The sequence below is a fragment of the Neodiprion virginianus genome, chromosome 4 (genome assembly GCF_021901495.1).
Source record: "Neodiprion virginianus isolate iyNeoVirg1 chromosome 4, iyNeoVirg1.1, whole genome shotgun sequence".
Lineage (NCBI taxonomy): Eukaryota > Metazoa > Arthropoda > Insecta > Hymenoptera > Diprionidae > Neodiprion > Neodiprion virginianus.
In genome coordinates, this window is record NC_060880.1 from 22,597,630 (window position 1) to 22,616,921 (window position 19,292).

Consider the following 19,292-nt stretch of genomic DNA (forward strand, 5'->3'; position numbering starts at 1 on the left):
CAGATAACACTAGTAATACTTGTTGCAGCATTGAATAAACGTCTGAAGCTGAATTACAGTATTTTTACTACATCATGATTATTGTATATTAAGTTATAGAAATATTTATGTATGCAATTACACCCTCATACACGTAACATTTTTCAAGTTATACGTTCACACATGCATCTATGGTTATCATACTTTTGTTGACTTTATTTTAAATCACGTCATTAATTATTGTTAGTGGTAATGAAAAAAAGAGCAATGGTCTATACAAATGGAGGTATTGGAGTACATAGTTTTCTTACAACTAAAATAATCCTTGAAAGTAAGTCGCCACTCTTATAATTGCTGATAGCTAATTATGACATTCTTCGGTTCAAACATTATATAATATCAAGTAATCTTGATAAACAACTAAATACATATAGTATTATTCGTACTTGCTAACTAAAAATCGCATTGAGAAAATTTCGTTCATGCCTAAATCTCACTATTAAAAATGGCAGTATCAAAATCAGTTGAGATCATGGATACTATTGTCACAGTCTGCATATTGAACAATGGTAACAATAAAAATCTTTGAGCATTTAACTTAAAATAGATATGTGTAACATTAACTGTGTGTCCGTTAAAAAAAACAGAACCAATACTAACAATGATCGTTACGAGGTTTCAATTCTTGATGATATTGTAATGTTCATCTTATTTCGTCCGATTAGTTTGCAGTTACTTGTTCTCACACTGTTACATTGTACATTTATTATTCAATTGCGGGACTCTTTCGAAGCTCTCTTCGTTTCCTGTCAGCTTCATTTGATAGTAAAACCAGCTGTACATAACTGAGTCCTTCTCGTAAATTTATGAGTCTGTAAGAGTATTAATATGTGAAATTAGTAGGATTATAATAAATTTATACAAACAGTATGGTAAATTTAAGTGAATCTTCTCAACTCGTAACTATTTTTGCCCATTTTCCGCATAATAATCGTAAGCTATATATACCGATCACGTTCTTCTTGTTGAATTCGCACTCTGTCACCCTTCCTTAAAGGTAAAACGACATTTGTATGGCAAGATACTTCGTTGGCGGATGTACTTGCAACCGCTGAGCATTTTGTAATTTTTTGGGTCCGCGATTCACCTTCCGAATTGACCAGAATCCAGTACGAGTAATTGGTGTGCTTACCAAAGTAGAACATCTGTAATAATTGAATTGTGTAGACTATTTCTCAATTATATTTACGTACATACTATCAACGAGGAGAAAATGTTTTACAATGAATATTGTTTTAATTGATTAAAAAGAGTGCTGTTTTATAATTTGTTATTTGTCAGCAATATATTTCACATACAACTTACCTGCGCTGTTATCATATACAATCCATTCACGGTGATTTCAATCGATTTGCTATTTTCTGTTAAGTGGAATCTTTGAAGATCGTAATTTGATGTGTCTTTGGTAAGCTTCACCCATGGACCAATTACACCTGGAATAGAAGTTGGAATAAAGATTTAAAGTTAAAGCAATAAACAAGTAGATTTTGGTACTCTCTCTCTCTCAAGCGATATAATCAGTATGTCGAAGTTAAAAATGAACTAACTTTAGCCTGCAATCATCACTGACCAGATTTGTACATACAATCAGAATATTAATTTGTCATTAAATTGACAATTTCTACTAACTACCTTGGTCTGTTATGTGCTGCTCCGGAATGGCTCCAACGAATGTTGCCACTAACGGTCCTGTGAACAGTAACGCTATCAGTTGAGACAATGTTGATTGTAAAATTTCATTTTTGTCAATATTTTTTGTTTTTTTCTCATTTTTAGTTAATTGCTTCAAATTGCTTCCAATTTATAGCATCCAAAATAGCAAGGCTCCTGCTGAAAATAATTCGCTAGAAAACTAAAAGTGACTAAAACACAAATGCTAATCAGTTCCCTGCAAATACGATTTAGCAAATGTTCTTTTACAGAATCTAACATTGGTAATTGTAAGTATTTATACTAAAGCTTGGTACACTGGGATTTTTTTTTGAAAATTTTGAAAGATTCAAAGTTTTTTCTGAGAGATGATAGTCGTTCATTTTCTATATCGATAATTTAATAATACTGTAACAATATAGTAAAATAGTTACACTAATATGTACCATCTTATCTGAAGTGATCCCAATGTGTTTTCAGATGCAAACTAAACTAAATGAACTATTAAGATAATTGAGAAATACTCGAATCAACACTTTTGTTTGAAATGCTTGATATAAAAGTGAGGAAAGTGTCCTGCTGGGAGCCTTGAGATTTTGGACCATTTATAAAATAATTCAAACTTATTTACAAGATAAAATACAATTCATCAAGTTTCAACTGAGTTTCAATTAGGGAAGTTTCATGAGAACACAGTTCCAGATTATAATATGTGCTTAAAGTATTGAAGAATAATAAAGGTGTATTTCATCATATCCGTTCAAAACGATAATTGCAAGTTACATAAAATTGAATTTCATTCTTTTATATGCTTGATGGCGCATAGTACCTCTTTCAACCTGATGTATTTGCTTCAACTTCGTTTTAAACGGAAAAAGAAAAAACTCGACCAAATTATTTATGTCCAAACTGATAAATATAAAAATAAAGCATTCCATGAAACTCTCCTATTAGACCATTCACTCTGCATGGTTAATTGAGTGTGAAACTATTTCAATCTGATAATTGAAGTTTCAAAATGAATACAAAAATCATTTAGGTATACCCAATCGCCTGCGACTGCGGTTGGGCCGCCTTTTGTTCTTTGTCCGTATTTTACCTCTCCTTTCATTATCTCTTCTGATTCTTGTCCTGGCTTCGCTCCACAGACCAATATTATCATCATTTTTCACATTCTTTGTCTCATTATTTTCTCTGTCTGTATTCAAGCTCAATGTGTCAGCAAAATTTTGTTGTACGTATTCCAATGTTGGATTGTCATTCTCATCTGTGACATTTGTTATTGTTCTTATGAAACGATTATTTATTTTGCTTTGGTTTCTTTTCATCAAAGCGTTTTTCGAATATTCTTTATGATTTTTATGATCGTCTCCAGTCACAGTTGAGATGATATTCTCTTTTCGATTAAGACCTGAATTTTCTTGGTCGGTACTTGACGACCGAAGAGGTATGTCATTTGAAGAGAAGATTAGCTCTGATTTGTATGAATTAGTTATAGGTCGATACTTGTTGTAATTTGTATAAGAACGGATACGATTCAGTTGAGAGCTAACTTTCTCATACTTGGACATCAGAATGGCGATTTTTGTCTCTATGCATTGTTCCTAAACAAAAAAAGAATAACAAAAATGTTTTTCAAGTTCAGAAGTATACCTTGATATTTATTCGAACGTCACACCTAATCAGCTCTCAAAACCTCATTGCTTTGAGAATGTTGACAATACCATCGTAATGTGATTATTATTTTTACTTTGCAAGACGATACTAACAACAGAAAAATTCGACTTAAGTGCCATCATTCGAAATATTCCTTTCTTTTATCCAATTTCAGATCAATGAACAATTAAGGTATTACAACCAAGTTTTTTCTTGAAATTCGAAATCTTGGGAATATCAAAACAATCGATTCAAATCATAACGATAGGAATATGGAGCTAAATCACTTTAGTTACTTGGACTATGAATAATGTTAGTTTAAAGTTGAATGAAGCAAAGACCTTTTATAAACGTAGGTAAATACATACACACGTATAAGTAAGCAGATTTGTAATAGATATACTTTTGTATTAAGTAAGATGTGTCATGTGTAGAGTACCATATCTTTTGTCATACGATCCAATGTATGTCACGTAATTCTTATCCTTATCTTGTGTTTTATTTTTGCATAACTCTGTTATGAATCTTTCCTCTGAATCAAAATAGCAACAAACCAGAAGGCATCCGGAAAGATGTGATGATGCAAACTTCAACGAATATATGATATATACGCATATAGTGTGAATTATAATCTAATCAGGCTCAAGAAAATATTTTACTTGTGAGATACTACTAAAAATTCCTGCAATAATATAACTGCTGACCGTACATACAAAAAATTTCATACATATAAAAAAACAGCTTACTTTGAAATAGTCTTTGCATCATATCTGGTCAGAAAATCTAAGGTTCAGATTGTATTTGCTAAAGTTATAAATTATACAAAATACTTGAAGCAATTGCCAATTAGTTACCTGAAATTTAAGGGCCTGTAATTCTCTTCTTACAGTGAAAAGAATAATGATGAATATGCTGGTAAAAAAAAAAACGCAGAAGAGGAGTGATTTTTCAGCAAATTTTGACCCCTTAGAATTTGATACAGTAAGGTTTGCATTTATGTTTACATCAATAACTTTCGTCGTCCTTTCCTTAACATTCTCATGCATTTTAATAACACTTGCTACACCTGCTGTTTTCACACCGGTCAATGTCATTTTTTCCCTTTCTTTTCAATTTCACAATTGATTCAGTCCAGCTGATTTTTTATTTCTTTGCTTCGTTTTTACCAAGATTCCAGAATTTTGCAGCGTGTAATTTTATGAAAAGCGAAGCGTACTCGGTTCAGATCTTCTGAAACATACGTATTTCTATATGCATGCACATACATACTGATATCATATATGAAATACAATAGAAAAATCAACGTTTTTACAATATTTTGGTTCAGTAATTTGTCTCTCCACTTTGTATTGCACTTTTTCATTTCGTAATACATCTCACATGTGTGAAGTGTTGAAAAAAAAAGAGATCTTATAGTTTCGTGTGAGATTTGGATATTCAATGGTTAAAAAACATGGTAGACGGTATTTGCTCATTTAATACTGCAGTTGCATGCTTCTGAATATGTAGTTGCATCTTTCTCTAAAAGATTTGATAAATAAGTATAAATCAATGGTGCAATCATTCAGTTAAATTTTGAAACGATTTTAATAATTATTGAAAAACTATTGTTCCCACAGTATTGGAAAATTAAATAATCTATTTTGCAAAACGAAGATTCTAGATTTTATTTTTTAATCGCTAAAAATATGGGCGGTTTCGAATCTTTTGATTTACAGCAATTCAAAACGTAACGGTAATTAGTACATTTTGATTCGTCGTGAACTTCGAATAACCGATCATATACCATATACCGACCATATTTTGTATATTTGTGCACGAAGTACAGACGCAAAACTGTTCAGGACATTTACCGGCGATTCACATAGTAACGTCAACACCGTGAAATTGCGACCACTGTTAAATTGATGTTCAAAATAATACCTATAAACAAACTTAAAATTTCGTTTCCTATTCGAGTACGACACGTGCACAGATTGTCGGTATAACTATATATGAGGTAATTAGTGTTGACACGTTTCTCTCTACACGCTGTAAGTAAGTGGAGGGGGGGATTTGATTTCGCGTGCGAAGACGATGAAAGTTTAATTGTGTGTTATTAAAATTCAGAGGCGTCGACGGAAGTCTTAAATTAATCGAACGTTTTTTTTTTAAACGTTCCGTTCTCGCAAGCTGACAAATAAAGCAGCATGCTCAACTATAATAACATGTAATACAAAATGTAATAATAACACAACACGAGTATAATCAACGATTTTGTATATATATATATATATATATATATTTCGGGAAAAAATAAGTACAGAGATATCCCATTTTAATGCAGATTCATTTCACGAATGAATTTCAAATATTTCTGAACAATTTTCAGTGACTTATACCTCGATTGATTTGTTTTCCTTTTATTAAAAAAGTTTCCGTTATTTCCGATACTAATATATTTAGTAACGCCTACGAAATTCTTAACGAATCGCGTTACATTTTGCGAGTGAAACAGTCGCAAACCGCACCTGTTGCATTCTGGGAACATGCGGCAGGCGAAATACCGTATTCTCCTTTGTTGAGATGGAAAGTATACAAGAATGTCAAGAATTATACGTAAAGTAACGAGTTTCACGCGATTATTGTTACGAATTTACTTACCCTAGTGCCATGGCCGCGATCTGCAGGATGTTCCAATCTTTTTCTTGGACGGTTGAAGGCTCAACTGATTTCCAATATTAAGTCAACAAAAGTTCGTCTACTCTCCTGCGGCGTGGGCCCATCTTTTGTTTACTACATTCACGCAGAGACTGCCACTCTCCAGTCTGCAGTCTCTGCAATGTGAGCCTCCCCACTCCCGAGGCAACATTACTCTGTATTCAGCTTCGGTGCCAAAGCGGGTTTCTTGGGCCCGAAGTCCCTAGGAGCCGAATTTAAGCAGACGTCTTAAGGAGTTTGCCTGACCAAAAATGAATATTATTCATTGATTCCGATGCGAAACAGTTACAGGGTGAGTAGTGATTAAATTATCGTGTAAACGAGCTACGGTCGTAGAGGTCTTCAAAATACACAAAAACAAAAAAAAAAAAATACTGGATTTTGAAACGACAGCTGCTTATTGTTGGGTATCAATTGTTCATATCCCAATAAACCAAAACGAATTGAAACGAATTGTGTCAGTAAAAAACGAAATTGCCACGAATTAAGGGAGCTTTCCAGTGTGAAATTTTCAAAAAATCGATTTTTTTTTTTTTGCTTTATCGAATAGTATACACTCTTCCGAATATTCCCTGAAATTTTCATGCCGAAATTCAGATTTTTTCGGTTACTGTACAGCATTTCTTGGAAGAAGGCAACGGAGCGCTACAGCTGCCGCGTCGGCCTTTTGCCCGTGCGATCGTTATTTCTATTGTCTCGTTCCTACCTGCACGTACATGAACTTGGCTCGCCAATTGTCGAAAATGTGAATTCGGACTATTGCATAATTTGACGTTAATTAGCCGTAAATTAGTCGCGCGACTTATTTTTTTGTCGCACTCAATTTTCAAAAAAAAAGCGGATGGAGTGCTAAATTCTTGAAAATCAATCAATCACTGTGTGTGGCAACTAGACCCAAAGTACGTATTCTGCGGCAAGCAGATAGTAGAAATCGCTACGCAGTGTGCTGTATGCACCTTCAATGAAGGTTATGACCCAATTTTAAAAATTTTGGAGACGATGGGATGCACGATAGGGCCGAGCGCCGCAGATTTCGCCGCTAAGTACAAGAATGCGCGCATCACCCAAGCAAACCGCCGGGCGTCCCTGGATAGCAAAGAGGCGAGGACAGCTCGTCGGACTGAACAATCCATTGAGCACGATCTTTTCGAAGAAGCAGAAGGGATATTGCATGGACCTGGCATCGCTGATTGACCGTAAGTAAACGATTTACCTAAAATTTCCTCACTTGAAACCTTGAACGCGTTTTTCTCGGAACAGCATTTTTCAAAACGGTGTCCAACTTGGAGGGCAGAGTTTTAAAGCTATCGAGTTGAATTTTTTACACAATATTCTTAACGTCATTGTTTATCGTGCTATGGAAGCTTTTTTTTTTTTTTGACATCTTCCTATTTTTTTGTAAAAAAAACTGCCAAAAAAAATGCTAAAATCGATACTTTTTTTTCAAACCGGCGCCATTTCTGTAAAAAAAAAAAAAAAAAAAAAGCTTCCATAGCACGAAAGCCAATTATATACCGATCAATAATCTTTTTGTGTTTTTTGTTTCAGATCGAAATTGTGACCCACAACGTGGACACCACATCCGAGTGCATTTTCTGCAACAATTGTTTCATCATTTTTATAGATATTAATGAATAAATAAATCGATCTTTAAAAAATTGTTTTGTATTCTTCAATACCCAATTAATATACAAAAACAGCGATTTTTGGGGCTGTCACACTGGAAAGCTCCCTTAAAACAAATTGAATAGGATCAACAGACCTGTGTGCCAATTCTTTTGAATTCCATTTGATTTGTTTCAATTCCGTTGTTGAAATGCTCAGTTCGTGTTGTTTTACTGGGATTATTAATCGCTTTTGAATTGTTCAAAACCTACGAGATTTGTTCAATTTTACTCTACGATGGGTGATTTTACTCAGAAGACTTTTTCCTACAAATTCACTGAAACAGATTTTATTTTTTTATACTTCAATCAATTCAATATTCTAATTTTTTGATCACAATTAATATCGGCGAAATGTTATGCAATTAAATATTTAATTATGCCAAAGACATGTAAAGGAAGGCTTTCAGTGAGCTTTTGGGAAATATAGTCTTCTGAATAAAATCAGTCATGGTAGAGTGAAATCGAACCAATCAACTATTCAACGCGGTTTGGAATAACGCATTAATATCCAACCGCCGGAAAGTAGCTGGCAACAATATACGCTAAATCAAATTTATAGATAAATTAACCATAAATCCTGGTCCAAGCATTATTTTTGGGGGAATCTTTAATTTTTACTCCTTTTCGTAGTTTTAGTATTTCTTAACTTCTATTGCAACACACTGCAGGATGCGGTAATGGAAAAACATAATTGACTCACTTTATGAAATTCGCTCTAAGCGTTTGATAAATTTTTTAGTGATACAAGTAAAGAGAATGCGCAATTACTTCGAAATAATGCAGCCAACACATCACGAATAAAACAGGGAATTTCATGTCTTTCAAATTTCCTTGAAGAATCTGAAAAGCCTCTTGCATATACACTGATTTGAGCCGTTGGTCTCTTAATTTGACGGATTAGTCTTTATCTGGGGTTCGCTCTCTTTTTTTCCGAAAATATTACTAACAAATTTTAGTGTTTTCATTTGATTGTTGTAGATTTTTTTACATGGTACTGTATGATTGTATAAGGAAACTGCTGTGAAGGAACTGCAGAGATATGCCGCGGCATTTAATAAACAGGATGAATAATTCTTACATAGAATGACGATCACTTTCTGTTTTTGAGCCAGAGATCCAGGATAAAATTATTTTTCCTGTCAAAATCGATTTAAATGACTGCGAAAAAAATAAAAAACCACAGAAAGAAATTCTACGAAGTACTGAATCGTCCAATGCGGATAATATTTTTATTCATGAAGACATATCGTCATCATATATATGCATGTCACTTTATAGTAAATCCCATTACGTCGTTTCCACTATGAATTTACAATGTGAAGCAATGTTGCTAGGATTTCTTGAAAATCATTGTGTAATATCAAATTGCGACATCATTTGTAAATTTTATCCGGAGTGCTTATAGATGTGTTTTATAGCATTTTATCATTTGTATCGCTTTATATGAGCCTTTTCTCAGACTTGGAAGGGCCGGGATAAACACGTATACTAAACAAGAACTTGACAAAAGTGGAATGTCGATTAGGTTTTTCTTCTTCAAATTACAACATGAGTGTCTTATAACTAATTGGCTCTTGATTCGCGTGTCAGCTACGTTTGCGGATCATTTACCGCTCCTGTGAATGTGTGTTTCAAATTTCAAGATCTACTAATCTCTATGTACGGACAAGCCGAGCAGCTTGCGAGCTTACGTTTCCGCTCCAATCTACCATTCATTAAATAGCTGTATATACTACGCATGCGTTCCATTCTGGCCGTAAATGCACGTTGCACTTCACAGATACCCTTTCGATGAATCATACGTTGTATAGTATTAGTTGATACATTCTTGTACTTAGACAAAAGTTCCGGGTTCTTATATCCACACGTGCTCTAGTAGATTATGTATTTTCTGCGCGACATAGATTTGATCAGATATGCAGTAGACAAAGAGCTATTCCGTAGTTTAGGTATTCTAGTTGTTGGAATACAAGCACTGTCGCTGATTGAGGATTACACGCATAATATAATGTTACAAATCTTTAACATATCGCGATTCTACCATAAAGTCCTCATATTCCAAAGAGTCTTACTTCGGGGTTCACGTAGCACTGAATGTTTTCGAAATCTTTCGTTCAACATCGTGAACGTGAAATTATTCTGTAACATTCGAAATAACACATTTCTGATGATATACATTCGATACAGAGTGCTGCCATATACCGAAGTTACAACAAAATTGAGAATTGAACTGTCCCATTGAATCGAAAGGCTCGAGTACAAATGTACCATTTTATACGTTGATGTGTTGGTGCGTTGATTGATTGTTGAAAAATCTTATTACCAACAAATTTACAGTGAACAGTATTAATGTGTGTAGCAGTTGATATATTATGTTTTTTGGAATACACACAACATTTAAGATGCATTTAGCATTTCACGGCAGCACAAGAACCAGTCTTTACTGTTCAACGATTGCGATGCTGTATTTATGTCAAATAAGTCAAAAAGTTCAGCAATTCGTGCGCCCGAGTAATTAGGATATCTTAATTCTAAGATCTTATGTTCTTTTGGAAATAAGGTGTGATAGTACTAATAGTGAAACCAGTAAAGTGATTAAGTGGGTAATTCAAATTCCAAAATGGTTTCTACAATTGTAACTCGCTTTATTTTAATATCAGCAAAAATGGATACGAAACCACTCACTTTTATTTTTCTCGTCTATAATTACGTTCAACATTTACCATAACCGCATTAGCGTCATATACTATATTTATTCTTGTGCTTTCCTTACATTTATATCTTTTCATCACTTTACCCAAGACATCCTATCTAGATATGCAAAAAGATACATCCACTTCCGAGCACAGAAACACGGTTTGGCTGTGAAGTGAATTTTCATTTATTACGCTGTAAAATATCCTTTCCAAAAAAATTTTAGTTCACCTATCGAAAGGAACATTCATTTACGGTGCGACATTTTTATTACAATTTGTTTTTGAGTTACGAATTTTCTGAAAATTTCGTGTTCAAATGTTAGGCGAAAACGAAAAGTAATATTGAAAAAAATCAGGGTATGTTTTGTTCGCCTCAAGTCATTGATTTATGGGGAAAAAAAATACAAAGATGTCTTTTAAAAATCACGAAACCTTTAGAAATTCAAAGGAAAAAAAACTTACTTCCATGTTGACATATCCTTCCTTAAAATATCCTTCTAAGATCCCTACGTTTTTGATTTACACATTTGAAAAACCTGAATTGATATTTTTCAGAAATTCGTAATTCGAGAACAAATTGAAATAAGAATTTAAAAAATTAATGAATACTTCCTTTCTCTTTAATCAGCGGAGTGAAATTTCGGAAAATGAATCGAATCAAAAATTAGACCCTAAAATCTCGAGCGAATTCAAAAGTATGATAGCCCCGTAAACATTATCGTGTGAGAATATTTTGCGCATTTTATGGTTATTATTTATCCGCGAATGAAGTCAAAATGTTTGGAACATATGAAATATTGTAAATCCATTTCTTGCAAATAATCTCATTTCATTGAAACTGTATAAAAAATTGACTTTGTGAGTGTGACTAGTGAGCTTTTTTTTTGTTTCAAATACGTTTTATTTCTCATGACAAATGATAAAAAGTTAGTTCTCTCAAATATGTAATTTAGCATTTCAGAGACGGCTAGGCCACGGATAAACAACCTAAACACAGTCGTAGTTGATTTTCCCGAATCGCTTAGATGTTGTCTGCAAGGCGAAATATTAACTATGATTGGCGTGTGGAAATTCAATCTGAATATTTACGTCTTATACTCACGCTGTTACGGGAAGTTACAAAATGACTTGTTATATAGAACTGAGCATATTGTGCGCATATTGAATGATATCTTATGATTAAGCATGTGCATCAGCAACTTATTACGAAACGTGCTGGAGTCAAATGAATGACGTTACTAGGAAGTAACTGCAATTGCCAACGAGATCAACAATCTAATAATTAAACCAACAAAGCTTACTCTTATTCAAATAGCCTTCAACTCTTCCATCGATTGAAACGTCTGATAAATAATCCTCTGCTACGCCTTGAAGTGAACAATTTTTTTCACACTCGCGTATATCAAATTGCTTGCAATTAGGCGTTCAGGCGTCTGTCTAGTGCACGGTGCATCTTCATAAGAATGTCCGCAATTTTAATGCGTCATAATATTTCCGTACAGGCGTTTCAGATTACTTTTATAAATGCGAGTGACAAACCATCTCAAGAAACACTTCAATCTGGAAGTGAAGTGTGGTTGCTCTTATCGTCGATGTCGTTGATTCATCGACTATGCATGATGATTACACTGCGGTCAACCAGCATGATTCCTATGCTTATTAATTGTTAGAGAAAATAGTGTAGTCACTTTATCTGTATGAATATCAAGTCTGATTTTGAGTGCCATCTTCGGAATTATCAGTCCCAGGTAATTAACGTTATTTGGACATAGCCCCGGTTACAAAAAGGTTGAAGAAAGAATTTGTTAATTGTATTCTAATGTTATCCTCCAGCCTTCAAACCAGTTTTTTAAATTTCCATCCCTAAGGATAAAGTGCACAGATTAGTCGGTTAAACATTGTGTCTTAATTGCACGACAAGTTGTACAGGTGGGTAAATTCGCTTTAGGCCAGTTTTTGCGACAAAATTTCTATCTGACTGCAATTCGGATACGTCATAGCACACTATCATTAATCATATCTTGGTGCATAACTAACAATTAGATGTGAAAATCTTGCAATTTTAGGCTTTAAAGCCTCATTGTAAGCGAGAAATATTTCACACAATTTTATCACGTTTTCAAATTGAACTTTTACCTTATAATTTTTTTTAAAAGCCTGAACTATTCGAACATAAAATATGTATTGAGGTAAATCCTTTAGAGGTCCCAAAAAATACGTTCGTATATTTTATATTAGGAAAAATCAAATATTTTTAGGTTAAAAACACTTGGGTCATATTTTTCGACGAGAGGAAATACTGAAATTTCAAAGAACAAGTTTCAAGAATTATTGTAAGAAATTCGTATGCCGAGTGGACAACACTTATTCGTATAAGTGGATATTGGATACAATAAGTTGATTTACGATGATACTATAATATAACTGAGGAAGAGCATCGCTCTTCAATACTGTGTTACAAATAAAGAAAAGTTTTTATTTTTATCTGAAAATTTACATCCCAAAAACCAAGAGCCAAGATCCGATGATGGTATTAACGTTGCTAAACTTGTTCTCAAGGCCAAAATGACTCAGTCAAAGTTCCCGATTGGCCGTACGCGTGAAGGTATTTATCACTATAAAGTGGACGGAAGAAGAGATTATCGAAGTTTGCAGGGAACTCGTTAGGTCAGTTTTCTCATCTTGAATAACGTTTTTTGTATCTCTTTGTACACCGTAGACTGTATTTGTGAAACTTTCACGAGTTTCTTACGCTTTTCGATGAGCGTCGCGAGCTTTGGGAATAAAAATACTTGGTACGAATAAATTACTTAGGCACAAATTAGTCGTTTAATCAAAGCACTACTTTATACCAATTGGAATGAACTTGACTGAAGTTACTATACATGTCGATTTTTCCGCCACACGCCAAAGTACAAACGTGGACATGGATGATTAAAATCAAACAAGTCGAAACGACTTTGACGTCAGAGGGAAGTGTAGAATTATATGATTTCGAAACGTAAAATTTATTCATTTTTTTCTTATCCTATTGGTGTTCACCCGATCTCAATGTTTTTGGACTCATTTTGATCGCTGACCAGATTATCGCAAATTGTTTGAAGAACATTTATAAAAATTTGCATCACAGCATAGCTGTTATAACTTGCAAATTTAATTGTTGTTGAACATTTATTGTAACATAGTTTACTTACACAAATTTACTTTGATTCACCCCGGAGATAACTATTAGTACGAAAATGTTTTCACGCGATCTTTGAATATTCCTGAAGTGAACAAAATCAGCCCTACAACATAAGAACAAGGTCAAAAACATCAAAGCTTAATAAGTTTGAACGTTCTAATTATAAAACCTTATCTCCGATTGTTGATATCGTAGTTTGTGTTATTCGAATTTACTCAGAATCCTTTCTATTACGTGGTAGGAATATAGTTTTATTTGCGTTCGTAATCATTGGCATACATAAAATTGTTGGAGATATTTTCAACGGTTTTGTAAAAATATTTTCTTAACTTTCAGTGTTCTACAAGTAAACGAGTATTACGATGTAGATAAAGACAATAATTCAGGTCAAAACTCATCGTGATGCGATAAAAAAAAAAAATAGTTTCTCATGCAATCATCTCTGTAGTTAAGAATGGGAATCCTTATTGTTTTAATCGAGATAAAGTAAAAAAAAAATAAACAATACAAATAGAAGATTCTTAATACACTGAAAAAAATAATTGTTAATTTCACACAATATTTTTTTGCGCGTAGTGAAAAAAATATGTTCTTGCTGCGGATAATTTTCCTTTCAAGACGAGGAAAGATTTGGTGTAACCATGTAAGCAACGTAAGTCTTCGTTATAGTGAAAGACTCGAAACCATCGAGTCAAATTTAATATAAAATTATCTACATAACGTACAACACTGCGATTAACTTTTGGTTCAGAGTACAGCCTACTGATCCTTAATTGCATCAGATTTATTTGCGAATGATTCGATTCAAGTTTCATCGTTAATTCACTCGGCTCAAAATAGGCTTAGAGATTTATTTCTATACATAGACTCTCATGGCTCGTTGCAAGTAATTATAGTCGGCGAAATATATTTTTTAACCCGGTAGAACCGGTTGGCGGATCTTGGAACGGAATTTAGGTCGGGTTGGCGCCTCGCAAAAATGTCAATGGCGTTCAAACGCCCTCAGGCCACAAATGAACGCAAATATCCTACCTGGACCTACACCACGAATTATGAAATTCAATTCACGATACCATTGAATTGATAATCGTTAGTTTGCGTATCCATATAATTGTGCAGTGTACACCGTTTAATATGTTCCTGCACGTATCACGCAATTGAAAAATAAAAAATCTTCGAGAATGGTGCGTATGATAACATTTGTACATATTTTAACAAACATTTTCGAAATACGTACACATCAACAATATTATTAGAAATATTTCGGGAAAGCTTTGGAAAATATTTGAAAACCACGTTTCAGAAAGATTTTTACTGTCGTGAAATATCCGGAAACAACTCATGAGGATACACAAGCATATATTTTTTGAATGGGTATTGTGAATACAAAATTGAATATATCTATACTATACTAATACATAAAAACCTTTGTCTGTTTCTGTGTTTGTTACTAATAAATTCGAGAACCAGTGGACCGATTTACATGAAACTTGCACCAAATTGTTCCTTAGGTCTGCCCGAGTAACATAGGCTATATAAGTTATGCAAAATGGGTCCAATTAGTATAATATATGCATAGTGAAATTCCCGTTTGTAAACTACTGTGTGTAGAAAATCAATTTGAAGTGCACTCCGAAGTGTACCATCTTGGATGTCTAAGCTATGCCGTGCATATATTATTTTACATAAAAAATATTTGTTACATATATTTTACATTCTATGAGGAAGAGTCGAAGCAGATAAAAAAATGCTTTGCATCAGCTTCACATAAATGCGTTTCAGCTTGGCTTGAAAATATCATTTAAAATAAAAAGAATTCCAATTGTTGTACAGGTTCAAATCATTTCAATTTTACTGCACACGTATGATGAATCGAAAGTGTACTGCAGATAAAATTTCAGACCAACCTTAACACATTTTTCCTCAGATGTAGGCTAACTCGCCGATTTTAAGTTATAGCTGGAAATTTACAGCTAGCCGTACCACAATGTGCTATGGACCGAGAATCGTTTGTTGTTAAACAACAACTGTCGGCTGATCATGCCCGATGTGTTCGCAGTAGGGCAACGTTAAATTGACGGGTGTTCATTTAAAAGCAATTAGGAATCGTTGGTTAAAGCATGACAGGCTCTAACAATGAGAGGATAAGTTAGTTGCTGAACTATATTGTTTACCCATATATTGTCGTTATAACTGCTCTGCTTCAGCCATTTTTCTCTTGCTACACAGGTCAATGTATGAACGAGTCGTTAATCAAGTCAACGAGATGACGTGTGAAGTTTTCTTACACTAATAATATACGTCAATATAATAAACTAGAATTATTTTCTCGGGATTCTATAAAACCTGATGGATAAAATAATCGCGCAGTTGACGCTTTAAATTGAAGTGAATAATTATACCAGAGAATGAGGTATGTACCTATAATAGATAGAAAATTCTAGCTAGTTTCAAGAGGCGTGCATTTAAAGAGTTTGGGTATGGTTAGTTATTCAGAAATTGATACTTTTTATTTATTTCATCACGAGATTGAAAAATACATTAAGTATTTGCCAAATGAATATATTTCTAAGCTAAGAAGATATCTTCAAGAGCACAAAAATAGATAGTACTGAAATAATATCCAAAAACATAGCGATCCCGATGCTTCGTTTGAAATCACTGCAAACTGTTTAAAAATTTAGCAGATTCGTTCGATTTTGCTTTATGACGGCTCATTTCATTAAAAATACTGTTTTCTACAAAGTCACTAAGGACATTGAAATACTTTCTTTCACCACGTTCACAACGTTAAATATTTAGTTTGACAATTTTTACCGATATTGATTCTCATCAACGAATGGTCATGTTGAATTAAGTACTCGAAAAAAAAAAAATAAAATAATATTCACTGCCGTGGATTTGTAGTAGTGAAAGCGAACAAGTATTAAAATTTTTTAACTATTTAGAAGCGATTTAAAACCAAGCATCGACGGTAAAATTTTTTATTTATACGTTTTTGAAAAGATTTTCGTAGCGCTCACGAATATTATGCGATTTGATAAATACTCAATGTACGAGCATCTCGTAATAAAATCAGTAAAGAGTAAAGATTTTTTCACCGACGTTCTTAATTATTTTAGACGTTTCTTCTTTTGGATCTTTCGTTTAGTCATAATTATACCGTCTTCGTTGTTTCGGAAAAGATAAATATCCGGAAACAGCGGAGACGTGGGAAATTTTGCGTTTGTAAATTCTGCATTTCATAGTCTTGGCATAACAACATGTCACGATACGGCAAAATCACAGACAGGCAGACGCGTCCTTCGTCGGCAAACACGCCTTAATTTTAAACAAAGTATGTAAGGTAGGTAGGTATGTATAATAATCTCTTTAACGCAATCACAAGACCGAATTTCATGCGGCTTTATCTAACGTCAAAACAGTTGAATTGTAAACAGTTATACACGTGCCCGAAGAAAATATCCCTGTCGCGATAACATTCCATTCTCTATTGCAAGCACAAACCTGTGTAACGTATTTCCTAAAAAAATATTTCTACAAACGACATTTTTGGAGAATCTAAAAAGATGATATTCTGCACTTAGCAGAGTCGGAAATAGCACGCTATATTATAACTGGCGAACACGATGAAACTTTACAGATTGATCGTCTGACTGAGCATGCGTGAGATTGTCAAATTTTCATGCAGGTTGGCCATTTCGAGCTTCAGTTATCAAATGCGATTTATGGAGGTTATGCCAGAGATTCGCATTCCGTTAGGTTGCGCAGATTTCAAATACCCGATGTAATTTATTGGGCAGGCTTGGCAAACTTTTGGCGTTAACAGACCAACAACTGATAACTATTATACCAGTTGCCAAATGAATATAATTTCAGATCATCACTTCCAGATCTCACTTTTTCTTTCGTGTAGGTTGGCTCCCCTGCATTGCAGACGAACTCGCAGACCAATGACGTTCAATTATTTTGTTTCATCGTTTACTTTTGATACGCATTGACACGTATACATGACATAGATGTGTTCGTGTCGTGATAAAAACATACGTAATACATGGTCTTTAATCATGCCAATTATAACCATGTTTAATACAATATAATTTCTTTGTTGATTGTAATAATGGCTAATTCCAACGTACAAACTGTTTTCAGTTGTTTTCTCGGTTTACGTAATTGACTAAAAATAGTTTTTCCTTTCCTCTTTCTTTTTCTTATTCCTTCTTCTCATTTTTGTTGTAATACTTATTGACGATCGAATTAGCCGATCCGTCGCTCAGAATCGACCCGCGTCAAAGTCTGAAAAGGTTAAGATCAAACCCTCCTATTTGATGTTGTGAAACGACGCATTGAAAATAATGCATCGGTAAATTACGGCTATGATATAGATTCTAGGATATTGAAACCGATCTTGATTATACGCTCGCGTGCCATTTATCTCGATTATTCGAAGGCCGAGCAATAAACGCATAGATCATGGTTACGGATTTATATAGCGTACAATTTACCTACATCGTATAGGTATAATATTACATGCATAAAACGTAACGTCGTTGTTACAATTTTTATTTAGTTGCTTTGAAACTCCCGCGAATGAACAAGCTTGAAAACTTGCGAAAGATATCCATCATTCGTTTAAGAGTAGCTTGTTAAATATCGTTATGAAAATGACTGATATCAAGTATTCACAATTAAATGGATAATGTGCTTCGACAGTTCATAGATCTGCGATGTTATTGATCTTGAAAGCGGTGAATTGCTATGAATAAATATTCCGTAATACATGAATTTATCAGCAGCATTATTTTTTATTATGTATTATGAGGTGCTAACGATTTGTTACAATTTCATTTCATGTAGAAGTCCAGATAAAAAATCATTACAAACAATTTAAAAGTTTCCAATAATCCATAATCTCAAATATAACTATAATTATGAAAAATTCAGTTTTCACGATCCGAACAGTTGGTAATGAATTTGAATTCAGCCGTGATTACGCTTTCTTTATAATGACTCCTACAGTCCTGGTACTCGTCTTATGAACGTTACGCGGTGTAACGTTGAATGCCAACTATATATATGTACACATGCGTGTAAATGAAGTGTAGCTCCTTTTTTCCGTGGAAATTCCTTAGCAGATGTTTGAAACCTCTTCGAGTCGATGACTCATGAAAGACCTGGCCATTCACGAGATGTACTTCCTGTTATGGTTTATCAACCGAATCTCTCTTGTAAACGATAGTGTGATCACACAACATTTTCATTGGGAAGAAATACTGAGAAATTTATTATGTAATCGATCACATATAGTTAAACAATCAATATAGCGGTAAATATCAAATTGTTTGAAACATCACTACGTAAATCATTAACTTCGAGAAACGGTTAACCGACAATTAAACGGTCTTTTTCTTTTTGTCGAAGTTGAAAAATTGATTGTAAGTTAAAAGTTTCGACTTTACCGGATATATTAAGGCACTGATAATGATTACGGACAAAAGGTTGTAGAATAAATCGAATATACATTGCCCTAAATTATAGACGATCGATACAGTCAATTGTTTTTTACCGATTCTTAATTACATGATCTACATATTCGTTCTTAACTCGCAATGCTGAACTCAAGCCATGAGATTTCTAATATTTTGTGAAAATAAAGTTTTGCCCAAGATGAAAAAACACTTTTCGAACTCTTAGAAGGAG

At 33.8% G+C, this 19,292-nt stretch overlaps 1 protein-coding gene across 10 annotated transcripts; it reads right to left on the minus strand.

Moving 5' to 3' along the window:
- Nucleotides 1-155: 155 nt before the first annotated feature.
- Nucleotides 156-11,413, minus strand: LOC124304162 (uncharacterized). Of its 10 annotated transcripts, none has more exons than XM_046762267.1 (8): nt 11,396-11,413; nt 5,989-6,247; nt 4,200-4,575; nt 2,735-3,293; nt 1,669-1,728; nt 1,345-1,472; nt 988-1,184; nt 156-851 (listed from the first exon to the last, which is right to left on the minus strand). In XM_046762267.1, the coding sequence occupies exons 3-8, from the start codon at nt 4,437-4,439 to the stop codon at nt 746-748; spliced, it is 1,290 nt and encodes a 429-aa protein (XP_046618223.1). In that variant the 5' UTR covers nt 4,440-4,575; nt 5,989-6,247; nt 11,396-11,413; the 3' UTR covers nt 156-745. The 10 variants fall into 10 exon arrangements, with proteins under 10 accessions (XP_046618223.1, XP_046618222.1, XP_046618219.1 ...); XM_046762266.1 differs by lacking the exon at nt 11,396-11,413 and adding an exon at nt 10,871-11,325; XM_046762263.1 differs by lacking the exon at nt 11,396-11,413 and adding an exon at nt 10,871-11,325 and having other exon boundaries at nt 4,200-4,572; nt 5,989-6,286.
- Between the last annotated feature and the right edge of the window lie 7,879 nt (nt 11,414-19,292).

Bases quoted from the DNA above. Each gene is read 5' to 3' on its own strand.
- LOC124304162 (XM_046762267.1), bottom strand. From the start codon at position 4,439: ATGACATTGACCGGTGTGAAAACAGCAGGTGTAGCAAGTGTTATTAAA. The intron at 1,473-1,668 runs GTTAGTAGAAAT...CTTCTATTCCAG, and splicing joins GCACATAACAGACCAAGGTA to GTGTAATTGGTCCATGGGTG. The intron at 1,185-1,344 runs GTAAGTTGTATG...CAATTATTACAG, and splicing joins TGTATATGATAACAGCGCAG to ATGTTCTACTTTGGTAAGCA.